General features: G+C 38.8%; 1 protein-coding gene across 11 annotated transcripts in view; it reads left to right on the plus strand.

Moving 5' to 3' along the window:
- The window catches only part of SECISBP2 (SECIS binding protein 2), a 32,135-nt gene that overhangs the window by 7,300 nt on the left and 9,358 nt on the right, over positions 1–15,477 (plus strand). For 8 of the 11 annotated variants that reach the window (XR_004842105.1, XR_004842106.1, XM_035895012.1 and 5 more), the window contains exons 5-13: positions 75–162; positions 2,338–2,483; positions 3,047–3,202; positions 6,069–6,167; positions 8,045–8,164; positions 9,286–9,418; positions 12,058–12,227; positions 13,761–13,899; positions 14,347–14,476. Coding sequence is in view for 9 of the 11 variants with exons in the window: in XM_035895012.1 (XP_035750905.1) it covers positions 75–162; positions 2,338–2,483; positions 3,047–3,202; positions 6,069–6,167; positions 8,045–8,164; positions 9,286–9,418; positions 12,058–12,227; positions 13,761–13,899; positions 14,347–14,476 (1,181 nt within the window). In the remaining 2 variants the exon portion in view is untranslated. The remainder of the gene's footprint in view (positions 1–74; positions 163–2,337; positions 2,484–3,046; positions 3,203–6,068; positions 6,168–8,044; positions 8,165–9,285; positions 9,419–12,057; positions 12,228–13,760; positions 13,900–14,346; positions 14,477–15,477) is intronic. The other 3 variants (XM_035895014.1, XM_035895015.1, XM_035895021.1) reach the window with 3 other exon arrangements.

A 15,477-nucleotide genomic window follows, 5' to 3' on the forward strand; every position in this document is an offset into this window, starting at 1 on the left:
TATGGAGTGTTTTGGGTTTAGCTCTCTTTAGGTCAGTGATCTACTTTTATGATACCCGACTGTCTATTTTACAGGAACATACATATGCAGAAAGCAAAGCTTCATCGAAGCCTTCAGATGGACCGGTGGCCAGCTCAATTCCCTCCTCATTTGATGGTAGAGGTAAGGGCTCCAGATGGAATTATTTCCCCATATTTTAACTGCTTATGTCTCACCAATTTGGAAAAAACAAAGTATTCTGAATTCTTTTAGAATTCTATGATTCTAAAAGAAAAAAACCAAACAACTAAAGCTTTATCAGTTTCTTTCAAATAAGACGACCATTTAGAACTTATTCTTGATTATAGATATCATTAGTGGGTCAAAACTGGGATTACCTTCTTTCTCTGTTGTTTCACTGAAGCTGGAAGGCAGATATTGCTGTAATTGCCTCCCATGTTGTTTAAGAGGAAAGAAGTAATGCATATGGATTATTGGAAGTCTGTTGAGTCATTTTCAGATTTTTTCCAAGAATAAATTTGAGGTAAATATTTGATGAGTCTTGCTAAGGAGATTTGTTCTAAATAGCTGGCAGTCTAGAGCCTAGTATGTACCAAAAAATTCTGTGGCATATGTTATTTCTGTCAAGTCTGTTAAACAAAGAAGGATAGCTGTGGAGGACTGTGATGCTGAAATATCCCCTTTTTTTTATTTTGTTTACCTGTTGTCTGGCTGTGGGGATGCAGAATTTTTTTTTTTTTCCTAAATTGACACAAACTATCAAGTGGCTGGCTTCAAGTAAGTATTTGAATTTAATTGAAATACTTAAATCTGAAATTCAGTGAAAAAAAAACAGCAGGACTCTGTCTGGCAAGGCGTCACATGCATTTTGTATTGGATTGTCTTAAGTGCCTCTCACTGGATTTCCATGTATACACAGACATCCTTATCTTCCCGCTGACTTCAGTAAGGATTCAGAAAGGACAGGTTAATCTGCTGAAGTGCCTTGAAGGGCCCTCTAAAGATAAAGTTGTCCCAGAAACTTTAAAGATAATGTTTTTTTCCCCAAACACTATCCTCCGTTCCTGTCCCCCAGAATAAAGTAGCAGTTTGTGCTGGATTGACACTGGCTGGCGGCCAGGCCTCCACCCAGCTGCTCTCTTACTCTCCCTCTTCAGCAGGACAGGAGAAAATAAGATAAAAAACCTTGGGGGGCAAGATCAGGAGATTGCTCACCAGTCACCCATCACAGGCAAAGCAGACTCAACTTGGCGAAGATTAATTTGGTGCCAATTAAAAAGAGGGTAGGATGATGCAAAACAAAGACAAACACTGCCACCACCCCCTTCTCAGGCTCATCTTTACTCCTTCAAGCAACACAGGGGTATGAGGGTTGCAGTCAGTTCATAACAGCTCCTCTCTGCTGATCCTTCCTTTGCAGGGGGACAGCCTGCTCCACCATGGTCTTCTCCAGGGGCTGCAGGGGAATGTCTACTTCAGCACCCGGAGGACCTTCACCCCCTCCTTCTTCACTGACCTTGGTGTCTGCAGGGCTGTTTCTCTCTCATTTTTTTTCTTACCCCTCCCTCTCACAACCCCTGCACAGTGTTTTTTACGCTTTCTTAAACATGTGTATTGCTTAGGTGCCACCAGCGTCGCTGATGGGCTCAACTGTGTCTGGCAGTGGGTCTGTTTTGGAGCTGGCTGGGGCTGGCAGTACCCATCTTCTCACAGTTTTTCTCATTCTTACAGACAAAAATTTAAATTTTTGTCTGTATTTGCTCTGTGTTAGGAATGCTTACAAAATTAATTAAGTGTGAGTTCTTTCACAACATTGATACCTCTGGGTGATAGTGGGTGAAATTCTTGTGCACTGAGGCACGTTAGGAAGTCTTTCAGCTTGTATATATCTCTGTAGAACTGGGAAGCTTTTAGAAAGTAGAAAGTACTGATGTGGCCTTGTACATGAAAGCTGAATGACTTGAGTGGGATAAATATTTAAGGAATCTTGTATATAAATGTAGCAGAAATTCATTATTTTAAAGAAAAATAGCTTAGAAAATGAGCATGGAACTATTTTTCTGTAAAGAGTATGACACAGTATGGATTTCCAATTATAATTTAATTGGGCTAAGTGAATGTATATAGTACTGGACAATATATGGAGTAGTTGCAATTCTAGAAAGCCTTCTGGAGAAATGAAATGTGTGGGTGTCTTATTTCAGTCCTTCCTCAGAAGGAATATGGCGCTCTGCTGTATTTGCTAGTCCTTGATTAATTCATTATCTAGCCTTTTTCTTCTGAATATTTGAGAAATATTTTTGAGACATCTTTGTATATCCCTTTTTTTCTCAACGGCATTTCCTGAAGCACCTGCAGATGGCTCTGCTCAGCCACATGTGTCTTGGGCCATGGTACTTTCACAGCCCCCAAAGAAAATTGTGTCATCACCAGCATCTGAAGGTCTTTCCAGAGGCAAAGGGAAGCAGAATAGTGAAGCAAAGGTACTTGAGAACTGTCTGCTCTAAACTAATTTCTGTCACTGTGTGATTGTGTCTCTTGATGTGAGACATTGCCATTTTTTTCCTAGGCTTTGTACAGTGGCCAATTCTAATGTAGATTTTAAGAAGTAATACAAAATTACCTTGTCCTTACTAGAATTTTTCTTTTCTTGTAGTATAAAAGAATAACAAGATGCTGTGCTACTCCAGCAACACAGATTTCAAAAACAGCTGATTCGAATACATTACTTTTAGGCTGGATTTTTTTCAAATTCCTGATGCTTAGAATGAAACATGAAACATGGAACTCTTGCCGTATTTGAGTAGATATTTCCTGTTGAAATCTCAGTAGTCACGATATGTTCTGATAACCATGCAATGTGCTTCAAATTAAGAGTTTTTGCAGTAGCTCTGAACTTCTAAGAGATCTTGTCCACTTAACGTTCTAACCTCGATTGATTAAGATACCCTTTAGTTGTATAAATGTGGTCACTTGCATTTATTTTGGTAGGTGGTATTGAAATAAATTAATTTCTGGTGGTCATGCCTCATGATTTTGTTTTCAGCAGTCAGAAACAAAAAATAATGCCAGTGAAACTGAGCCTGAAGAAGGGTCAGAAAAGAAGAAAAAAAAGAAGAAAAAGAAGAAAAAAATGAAGTTGCCCAGTAATGTAGAGAAGCCTCAAAATGAATCTACAATACCAGAACCACCAAGGATTGAGGTACAGTAAAGACATATTTGTTGTTGTTCTTTCAAGTGTTATAAGTGTATTGGAAGACCAAATCTTAACACAGCTTTGTACAAACTTAAGTTCAAATCCTGTTTGTAGAGGAATTTTGGTTCAGGTCCATTTCAGTTGAGATGTTTGTCAGAAGTTACTGGTAGGGAATGGTTGTGCGTTTTGACTTATCACATATTCAGTGAGTACAGAATAGGGCAGAAGAGACCTAGGAGCAAATTTGGAATGATGCATCCGAGAGTCTGGATGCTAACAGATAACCATAGAAGTCAAACTTCCTAAACTGAAAATATACTATAGTAACTGTTGCAGAAAGCAAAGTGCCCAAGGGATGGGGAATAATATACTGGGTACTATAGCATGCCACAATTTTAAAGAATGTGGTATTGGTATTACAATTCTACCCTACATCTCACATCTGGAAGCAATTTCTGTGGAAAACAATTGTCACTGCTCACATTCCTGATTGCTCATTCCAGCTTTTTTTCAAGTTCATGTAGCTGTAATAGACAAACTAGTATTTTGATACTTCAGTGTATCAGTATTGTTTAGGCTTTAGACTCTCCCACGTGAGAGAATTGTTGTATCGTCTGTGGTTTAACAGTGTTTCATTGAAAGCCCAATATTGTACAGCACTATGTACATGGGTTGATTTACATGTTTGATCTGGTGTACATAATGTTCAGTCTGTGAAATAACAGCATAAAGAAACCTTCCTGGCTGGCTTCTGTTCTGTATGTTTTCACATGGAACATGGAGCAAAGCTGTGGCTATATGTCCTTTTCATTGAGTGGTTCATTGTCCTGGAATAGCACAAGACATGACTGTTTACAGGCCTCTTTCTTAGAGAATTATGGGTAGATCTGCAGGTTCTTCCCCTCATGAGAACATCCCCATTTTTACTATATGCTACCATACACTGTCTGACCTGTAAATGACTTAGCATCTAAACAGAAAGAGAGTGGAAGGAGTCATGGAAAATGGTAGGAAGGTGGAAAAAGATGGCATAGAATCATGGAATGGGATGTACCAATTGTACTGAAATCCGTTATGTGGATTCAGAATCTGTTGTGGCAGTGGGGGACAGCTTTCAGACCTTCCTGGTTTGATGGGAAAGCTTGTCTGCTCATCAGTTTGTAAAATGGGTGAGACACTTGTATGATGCTCTTGAAATGCAACAGAACTTCTGGGCACCCAGGAGATTTAAGAAGGTTCTGCTACGTGCAGCAGCTCACCGGAGCAGTATATTGGATCACTTTTATAAAAGTCACTTATTTATAGACACTGTTTATGAGCATAAATGGATGCATCTGGGAAAAAGTAATCCTGTTTTTCCGTACACACTGGTAGGCCCTGAGCTAGATGTTTTCCCTGAGGGGAAAAAAATTGATGCTACTATTGATAGTCAGGTCAGTGCTGGTAGTACTGGTCAAACATGGAAACAGTGCTGGGAATTATTAGGAAAATAGAAAAGAAAATGGATTATGACAATACAAAATTTAGGCTGTGTCCAATCTAAATATAGTGTGGATTTTGTTTTCTTGTGTTTCCCCCACTCCTTAAAAAAATATACACACTTGACTAGAAAAGATAGACAAAAAGCTCCAAAATAATCAAAGGTATGAAGCAATTTTTGTGGGAGGCAAGACTGAATAAACTAGGACTTCTCAGTCTGTAAAATAGATGGCTAACTGGGAATCGGAAGTGACAAGGGGATAAAAAGGAAATTACTTGATCTTTCTAATTTTTTTTGATGTCCTCTGGTTCTTATAGGTGATGAGTCAAGAGGAAATATAAGGAGGTGTAACGTCACACTGAGTGCTAGATTTTAATTACTCATTTTGCTACAGGATGTTGCAGATACCAGAAACTTACTTGGATTCAAGAAATGATTGGACAGACTCAAATAAAAATTTATTCTAATGAGGGCTATTTAAATGCAAAGGTACTACCTCTGGTTCAAGAAGCCACTAGGCTGGAAGAGTGTTTGTGAAACATTTTTCCCTTTCTTGCAGTCGTCTTTTAGCATACTTCCAAGCTTCTTGAAAAATAGTTCATTGAGTGAGATGTGTCTGTCCTTAAGATAGACCTTCCTAGCTTGGGCTGTTTAAATGAAGTCTTTAGGCTGCAGAAGTAGTATTGGTGTGTTCAGTAGTATTGTATCACAGCTAAAAAGGCTTCTCAGAAAGTGGTAGGAGAAGCAATTGAATGACAACCAAGCTGGTGGATCAGGATCATCATGATTGAGGTAGTGCCTATAATATTACCAGTGTAGAGCAAGCTCCAGCCTGTCTGCACTTAGTTAATCTGGAGTCTTGATAATGTATCCTCTGCTAATAAAATTTACTCCTGTGTCTAAGCCTACATAATCACTTGAGTGATTTATCTGTTTATTTCCATACTGTAGTCAAGAGTTATTACCCTTTTGCCTGCCCTTTTTGTTCTTCACCACTCACATGTTTAAGGCAGAATTACACAGCTGGAGACTGTATGGGAAGAAGAGGAAAGTTGTTTGCAAGGCTGTTAAATGGTCTGAAAAACACTCCTTTAGGAGCCATTTACCTCTAATTACTTGTATCAGCTGACAGCAATAACAAGCTGCTGTTGGAAGCATTTCTCTTGTAAGCTCTTTCAGCCCTGAATGAGCTGCCACATAGGTGACTTAACTGTTGTAGTACTGATTATAGTTGGTGGCATTGCACTTGGCTTCTGAATTTTTGTACAGTGAAACAAGTTATGATGAATGTTTGATAAGCAGGGAGAAAATAATTTGAATGTAGGAAAACTCAGTTTTGAGAATATGGGCTTGATAGTTCTTATAAAATCATCTTCTAATTTATTTGTTTAGGATGCTGAGGAGTTTCCTGACCTGGCAGCTGCTTCTGATAGGAGAAACGGACAAGGATCTCAGAAATCATTTACTCCTGCTGTCAGAAAGCAGTCTGAAGTAAGTAATCTTGCAACATTTTGTGGATCTTAGAAAACAAGCAAGAAAGGACAGCAAGTTTTAAATGAGACAAAAGGTGAAATTCTTTTGATTAAATGTAGATGCTTATGATGTGAGATTCTGCCCATGGCGATCTCCTTAGGTACTCTGTGGACAATGAATTCAGTATCCAATAGATTCATATCATTCCAAAGGATATACCTTTTTGGTCTCTGAACAGCTACCTAAACTCTGGGCTACTAATTCCACTATAGACACCTGTGTTGTGGACACTCAAAGTTAGTTGAGATTAATTCTGTTCATGTAGTTTATTTTCCTACAGGTAGTGCTCTGGTTTTATTTTGCATTTAATAAAAATAATACTAACACTCTTTAAATTCCTGCCTTTGCTGTTTGCTTAGGGACATGGTTTAGTGGTAGGATGGCAGTGTTAGGTTAACGGTTGGACTTGATGATCTTAAAGGTCTTTTCCAACCTAAATGATTCTATGATTCTGTGATTCATATATTCAAATTTCAAGGGCATCTGAACAGTATAACACATTGTTCTCACGCTGTGCACAAGTAAAAATTTGAGTCTTAATATCAATTACAAATCCAAGCTATTTTTTTTTTACATGAGTGAAATGAATCCAAAGGATTAATTTGGAAATTAATTCAATATGTGAATGAATCCCAAACGTAAATCACAAGGATTGGAGATATGATTGCTCTTGCAAAGCAAATAAATAATAAAGGTGAAATTCCAGGTTTCTCTTTGAAACTAGTTTTGCTGCTAGAAATTGTTGTCCTTTGTTTTGTTTCACTGTGAATATTAGTGGTTGAAAAAAACCCCAAAACAAATCACAAAATACAAAACCCCTTGTTTGCTTTGAGGCAGTAAATTGCATTGACAGGGAGGAATGAGCAAGAAAAGGGAAAGTAATTGCTTGGACCAGATTTGTTATAAAGAAAGTATTATACAGACTTGCACCTCAAATGAGAGAAACCTTTTAGCTTTGTAGTTTTAAGTGGAATATAACCTCTCAAAACTTACCTAAGTTGTAGGGACATGTGATCATTAGGCCACTCCTCTGTAACAGGTATTTGAAGATGAAGCTGCCTTGCTGGTTTTTGTTTCTTTTTTCTTCCAAATCTCAAAAAAAGAAGGAAATAATGAGTCTCATTAAATAGTATGGGAGCCAATAAATGATCGCACTTTTAGAAGGCCGCAGTAAGGTTTTCCCAGAGCCTTCTCTTCTCCAGGCTGAACAACTGCAACTCTCTCTGCCTTTTATCTAAGAGAGGTACTCCAGCCCTCTGATTTTTGTGGGCCTCCTCTGGACCTCCATTAACAGATCCATGTCTTTCCTGTGCTGGGAACTCCAGAATTGCACACGGAAGTCCAAGCGGGGTCTCACAAGAGCAGAAGGGCAGAATTACCTCCCTCAACCTGCTGGCCACACTTCTTTTTAGGCAGCCCAGGATAGAATTGGCTTTGTGGGCTGCAAGTGCGTATTGCTGGCTCATGTCCAGTCTTTTGTCCGCCAGTATCCCCAAGCCTCTTTGCAGGGCTACTGTCAATCCATTCATCCTCAGTCTGTATTGATACTGGGGATTGCCCCAACCCAGGTGCAGAACCTTGCCCTTGTTGAACTTCATGAGGTTCACATAGGCCTGCTCCTCAAGCCTGTCAAGGTCATTCTGGATGATATCCCTTCCCTGAAGCATATCAGCTGTACTACTCAGCTTGGTGTCATTCACAAACTTGCCGAGGGTGCACTCAATCCCATTGTCTATGTTCCATTTGAACTTACTATCATCTTCACTTTATTCTTTTCCATGTGTCTTTAAATATTTTCTCTTCCTCCTCACCACTTTTGTCTCTAAATTTCGAAGATCCATCTCCCTGAAGAGCCTTGGGATAGTCGGTCTCCCACACTGGATAGAACTTCCAAGGTGCATGGACTATCAGGGAAGCAGGCTTCATCTTCTATATTAGAAAGAAAGAAAATGCAGGTAACTGAGTTCACGTTCAAAAATAAGTTTACAACTCAAAATGGCTCAAAAGAGCCTCTTGATTAGAAGCACTCAGTGATAGTAATTGCTAGCCTGCAGTTTGTGATACAGTTTTTAGGGAAAAATACTAGCTTTTCACTAATGTATGCAAATTTCAGATAACAGGAATTTTTCTTCCACCAATCTTATTTGATCATGGCATAAATCTAGTCCAAACTGATTATCTTAAGGAGTTGGAACCTTTTAAAAGTGGTTCTGCTGGTTTAAGACAAGGAGGCTAGGAGATCCATTTAGCTTGGGGCAAGGAGGAGAAATACAGAGCAACAGTGACGTCAGTATGTAGCTCCATGTTGGTGAGTAGGTTCTGGCATAGCTCTGATGCAAGATACGCTCTTAGGCTCAGAAGGAGCAGGTCACATTTCTTAACCCTCTTGTAACAGAAGCTATAATGAATTGATTCTCCAGGATAAGACTTCTAAAAGTACAAAATCTGCAAGTCATTTCCTTAGCAGTGTTCTGCTGTCATAGTTTGCCCTTTTGTAGTCTTTGCTAGACTATTCATTTGTAATCTTTTTATATTCTGCATCATTAAATGTGGTGCCAAGTGTGGGACACCATTTTTGCCTTCTCTTCAAAGCAGACAGAAAGATTACTGCTTATGAGGAGATGGTGCTTAAAGACGATGACCTCTTTTTTTTAATAAGACATTGAAGATAATGATACATGTGTATTGCAATTGCATACCCTGGAAGAGTCACTGAGTAGTTTTTCTGTACTTGAAACAAAACTTTCAATTCTGGTAAGCCTTTTTTCTTTTGCGAAGATAGATGGCAATCTGACCAAAGTGGGAGCCTGACATAAAGCACCTCCTTTATTAAAGACATTATACTGTTATGCTTTATTCCAGTAGCTATTCAAAAGTTATTTGAACTGTTTCTGATTTTTTTTTTATTTTCACATTAAAGTTGGTGTGTATTTCAAGATCAAAATACTTGCATTGAAAGAACTTAAAAATCGAAAGAATTGTGGATAAAGATATTGAGTGTATTACACACCACACAAAATACAGTCTTTACATTCTGGAAAGGAGAACATTACTAATTGGTACTGAACTTGTTCAGGAAACATCCAGGAGCAGTGGTAAGAAGAGTCAAATTCCCGTGCAATTGGATTTGGGTGGCATGCTGGCAGTGTTGGAGCAGAAGCAGCAAACAGAGAAGTCAAAACAGTCTTCTAAACCTGTGGTATTTTCAGGTATTGGTTACGATGAAATTTCCTTTCTTCCAGTTTGAGTTGTTTTTAAGTATTCAAATGTTAAACGTAGCCTGATTCCTGATCTGTAATGCTATCTGAATATGCAGGCAGGAACACAGTTCACAAGATAAATGAGAAAATGAAGTTTCTTTAAAAAGCATGGAAATCTGAATTGTTTGGAGGAAGACTTGGGGAAAGAAATATCTTCAAGACAGTGATTTGTAAAAGGCTACCTTATATGAGAGGTGATTGAAATTTGGCTCTGACGAAAATACTGATGTTTGTGGAGCTTTTTGCTTTGTCTTAAATATGTGTATTACTGTTGTGATGTGAGTCTACAGGAAGGGGCTTCACAGTAACAAAGGCTTGGTTAAGCTCCTCTGATGCTAGACATCCTAGAGCTGTAACTTGAGTGAAGTTTGCAAACTCCTTTGTAAGCACAAAGTCAAACCTTTAAACTCCATTGCAAACACAGGGGTTATGTGAGAAACAATCAGCCCGAGACAAAGGATGAGTTCTGCCATGACTGATAATTGCAAAATAATTGCTGTTAACAAAATGCTACAGTTTGGTGATGGAGAGAATCTCTCAGACTTTGTGGACACATAATTAGGAAGCAGAAAGAAATAGCTCAGTGTCTCTTTTATCGTAGATCAGAATTTAGTCTTTGCTATGCTAGTGCAGTACATTTTGCAAAAGGAAATACGATGTTAGAATTTAATGATGATAAAATTTTTCTCCTTATTTAATTAAAGAATTTATTAAAAAATTATTTCAGAGAGCTAATCACAAGAGAATTCACCTCACAATATGATAGCTGAGCTTTTAAATAAAAAGCTCAAAATACCAGATATTGCTGAGATTTTTCCCTCACTGAGAGAACTTAGATGTTTTTTAAAATTCTTTTTCTGCAATTGGTGTCTTTTTTTTTTTTTTTTTTTTTTTTTCTTCAGCTGATACAGCAGAGTAAGAAACCGTTTTTTAATTTGAGTCAGTCAAACTCAATGCTGCAGAGGTAGAATTACACAGTGTGTGGATTGCGGAGTAGATGGCGGAGCAGAAAAGTATGGGTTATAATACCTGTTTTCTGATGTTAAATTGCCTGTGTCTGAATTTGCTGCAGAAGAGAAACTGATGTGTCATTTTTGTAACTTGGAAGTCTAAAGTGGATGTTACCTCAGCTTTGTACTTTTTTTAACATTTAGTGCACCCATTAAGTTGGTGTGTACCCAAATGTAACTTCAGTTTGTGAAGTGGCATTGTGCTGACTTCTGTAACCAGAAGAGAAGCACAGTGAACAAGCAGGGTAAGGAGTGTGACTGCAGAGTTACTTCATTCCACTTACTACTGACTTTGGTAAATAATGTATGGATGGAACAGCATAGTAAAGCAGTAATTATCTGAATTTAAATTACATTTTGGAAATGCATCAGTTGTGCTAAATGACGTAAAACTGTTAAAGCCATCAAGTTCAGGAACATGAGAACTCTGAATTTGAAGTGGTGATGTACACAGTGAAGGAAATACCATGTGTCTGCAGGATGTATACTTACGTATTGCTTCAATTCTTGTAGCCGCCTATGCTAACATACTGCACAACATTCTCGGCAGGGTGCTCAATTTGCTTTTGTTACACAGAGCCAAAAAAGGAAAGTTGCGGTGTAGCAGTTTTATGTAGTAAAGTGTTTATGCTAGAAGTACTTATGTGTGTGGTGTTGGAGGATCAGCATATAAATACTGTGGAAGCGGTAAATGAAGATGGCTTAAAAAAAGCTGCCGGAAGCTTTGGGTAGTTTTTAGGGGAGAGAGTTTGCCTGAGGTTCAAAGGTGTCAAGCTCATTCCACTGATTCATATGTCATCCTCTTCGTTGACTTGTTAATGTAACCTGGTTTATATTGCAGGTAACTGAAGTTTGACAAAGTGCTCTCACGTGATACAGCAATTCCTACTGATAGCAAGTTGAAAAGGGAGAGCAGTTTTTAGGGTGTGAAGTCATGGTTTGGAAGATCCAGGTTCAGTGACTTGGCCAGTAATTTAAAGCTATGTTCTAAACCCTCTAAAAAATGCAAGTAGACATCTCCCGAGAGCTGTGCTAGTTAAGCAAGAGAGGCTTAGCTGTAGCTTTGCATTACTCATTACCCATCTGTAAATGAACTTCATCCAACTTCATTGGTAGGAATAAGTGCTCCAGATTATTTACAGCAATTAAATCTAAAATCTGTAATACTGCAACTCAGTATTTATCTTAATACAGTACAGAATCTGTGGAGGAGGAAATGCCATTACCATGAAACATGGAGATTCCTGAAGATTTACCAAGCCAGCATGGTGTGGTGTTGAAGGTAGCTTGCAGTGCAGCGTTTTGCCAAATTCTGCTTTTGAGAGTTCAGGGACAGAGCTTGTGATTCTAGTTGTGTAATAAAGGTAGAGGACATGTCAGTCTTTTGGGAGGAGTATCTTTATTAAATAACATTGTTTAATGACATGATTGCCTATAAATATTCTTGATAGCAACACAACACAAATTAATTATGTGTATACTAGGCCTAATCCAGTCATTAAACTTGCATTGGATTCTAGGTTAGGTATTTCTTATAGTTGTCTGATGCAGAAGTGTTTGTTTTTTTTTTAATCTCAGTTGGTGGTGCCATACCATTGCTTTCTAAAGAACCTGCTACAGCCATAAAAAGTCACCGGTTAAACCAAGAAAAGATGCCTCATAACCCTTTGGATTCCAGCGCTCCTTTGGTAAAGAAAGGGAAACAGAGAGAAGTCCCTAAAGCAAAGAGACCAACACCTCTTAAAAAGGTGCTCATATTTTTACCTTAAATAGTACAATATAGGCTAATGTAACTTCAGTATTACTCTGTGAATCTGTTAAACCTTTTGGTATGGACATCTGCATCACAGCATCTACTTGTCTAAATGCCATTTTAGCTTCTTTTGGTTTAAAAAAGGGGAGGGAGGGAGGGAGGGAGGGGAGAAGAGGGGAGTCTTGCTAAATAGCATATACAAATTCCCCCCAAATGTATTTTCATACATCATTGGTACAGGGGGACATCAAAAAAAACCTTAACTTGGTTTGGACAAGATATGGTTCTTTGCAGGACTGGGGAAAATGAATCAAACAAAGGTAGTATTTAATGTTTCTGTGCTCTTCCAAGCCAAAACTTGAGCTGATTCTGCAGCAACTAATGTTAGATCTACCTGGTGATTTCTCTTGTATCTATCTTCCCTCTTTGCCCATTCACATTGCTTCCTGTCGTGTCTTCTGTACAGAGGATTTCTGAGATACCAGTCCATCACTAGGTTGCTTTTTGGTCTAAAACAATTCTTGCAGAGCTAGTGAAGGTACTTTAGTGGTCATCCTTTGCCACTTAATTGAATTTGAGAACTGTACAGTATAAACAACATATATAACAAACCCTGGGGGCTGATACTAATTACTCTGTCTTCTGGCTGTTCTATCTTCATGCTGTTGATTTTTCCAAGTGGGTTTGAGAAGACAAAGATTGTTTTCTCTGTGTAATATCTGTGTTCTGATAGGGAACTTACTTTTGTTCTTTGTTCATTCTTGACAAATGCAAAGGGAGAAATTTACTTTTGCAGTTAGATTGTGTGGTGTATAATTACAAATTTTGGGTAGATTAGCTGAGCTAGTGGTCATATATACAATAACTGCTTCTTAGCAGCTATGAAAGCAGAGAAGGAAGATGAGTTTTAGGAAACTGATTATTGCTTACAGCAGCATGTTCGGATCCAGCATGTGTCTTACTTTCCTTCCTTCCATGTACCGTATAGCTTAGCTTTCCATGGTAATTTCTTCTCTTTTTCTTCAACCAGCAAATTCAGAGACAGCTATCTATCAGACTGACTCAAGGTTTTTAACAGGGGAATAAGGGGGAAGAGTAATTGTGTGCGCATATATACATATATATATGTATACACACATATATACACAGATATGTACTTGAGTGTTTGGCTGAATTGCTACAAATTGATAATCTAAAGAAGAAAGGTAAAGAGGGAGACTTTTTCACCTGCTTCTCTGCATTGAAGCAATTCATCTCTTCTAACTTTAGTTCTGTCCTTGTAGTTGATCCCTAGTAGTTATTTTCTACTCCCAGTCATTGGCAATCAAGGGAAAAGTCCTTTTCTATGTAGATTCAGGGAATATCTTTCCTTCTTTTTATATGCAAATCAAAAAAAACCCAAACCCTAATGTTGTAAACTTTGAATGATAGCGCCAAACTTCTTTATGAATGGTCTGTATATAAACACTTGGTAAGAGAAACTTATTTGTTACTGAATTGATTTGGGTTTTATAATTATATTTTTTAGATTATTCTGAAAGAGAGAGAACAACGAAAACAGCAACGCCTGTTAGAACAGAGAGCAGTACCAAAAGATGAAGATAATGCTTGTCAGTCTGCAGAAAATGTTATTGAGGATGAAACTCTTGTACAGGATAGTCAAGCAGGTATCTTTCAAGGGAAGGCTATAATACAGTATGTAGATGGAGATTAGAGAGTGAGCACACTTAGCACTTTCAAAAATGTGTAGCAAATACTGCTAAATGAAAACTGTAACTTCAGAATTTTCTGAGATTCAGCTTGGGCTTATTTAGTGTTTAAAGCATGCCAAAGCTGATAGTCAATGTAGTTGAGTAATTGGGATTCTGATTACTGTTCCACACTTTTATGCCTATTAGATTTATGCTATATGAGTCTTTGCATCTCTCTGGCAGTCTGTTTAAAAAGAAGTACAACAATAAAAACTAAGAGATAAAATATGACCTCTTCCCCTACTACCACAGACTGTTGTAATACCGAAGAAATGACTCTTCAAGAAATAATTGACAACTTAGTTTCTTCACAATGCTTTTTGGTCTGTCTTTTCATTTGAAATATCTTTATTTACATGATAGCTGTTCCTGTAATGCAAGTTGCTGAGGGGTTTCTGGAGAACACTGGGTTCAACGTATCTACAGAAGGTTCTATGAGTTCAAAGCAGCTAACCTCCAATCTTCCCAAAATCCATAGTAGGAATTTTAGAGAGTAAGTATTTGTTGTATTGATGTCTGTATTTCTACAGTACTGGCAATATGCCATTTTTCAAACAAGATCCTGCAATTGTATTTTGTGCAACATTAATTGGATCTTGGACTTAAGGTTCTAATTTTTTTTTCAGTTTTTCTGTAAGCTGACACACAAAGAAAGAAATGTTATGCAGATAAATAGTCAGTATAGTCAGAACACTGGTTGGGAGAGTCGCTTGGGAGTGTGTCCTGAAGGGCAGAGGGGTCCAGAAAAGTTGGGCATTCTTCAAGCAAGAGGTCTTAAAGGCACAGGAGCAGGCTGTCCCCATGTGCCGTAAGATGAATCAGCAGGGAAGATGACCGTCCTGGCTGAACATGGATCTTTTACTGAGACTCGGGAAGGAAAGGAGAGCTTACCAGCTTTGGAAGAGGGGGCAGGCGACCCAAGAAGAGTACGGGGATCTTGTCAGGTCATGCAGCATTATTTACCAGCAGTCCTGGATAACAGGGGAAGTCCCAGATGACTGGCGGTTGGCAAATGTGACGCCTATCTTCAAAAAGGGCCGGAAGGAGGATCCAGGGAACTACAGACCTGTCAGCCTGACCTTGGTACCAGGGAAAATTATGGAGCAGTTCATCCTGAGTGTGCTCACCAGGCATATGGAGGACAACCAGGGGATCAGGCCCAGCCAGCATGGGTTCATGAAAGGCACCTGCCTGAACAACCTGATTTCCTTCTATGACCAGGTGACCTGCCTGGTAGACGAGGGAAAGGCTGTGGATATTGTCTATCTGGACTTCAGCAAAGCCTTCGACACAGTTTCCCCCAGCATTCTCCTGGAGGAGCTGGCAGTTCGTGGCCTAGACGGGCTGTACTCTTTGCTGGGTTAAAAACTGGCTGGATGGCCAAGCCCAGAGAGTTGTGGTGAATGGAGTTAAATCCAGGTGGTGGCCGGTCACAAGCGGTGTCCCCCAGCGCTCAGTTCTAGGGCCGGTCTTGTTTAATATCTTTATCAACGA

This window comes from Egretta garzetta, unplaced genomic scaffold, assembly GCF_000687185.1.
Source record: "Egretta garzetta isolate BGI_Z169 unplaced genomic scaffold, ASM68718v1 scaffold375, whole genome shotgun sequence".
Lineage (NCBI taxonomy): Eukaryota > Metazoa > Chordata > Aves > Pelecaniformes > Ardeidae > Egretta > Egretta garzetta.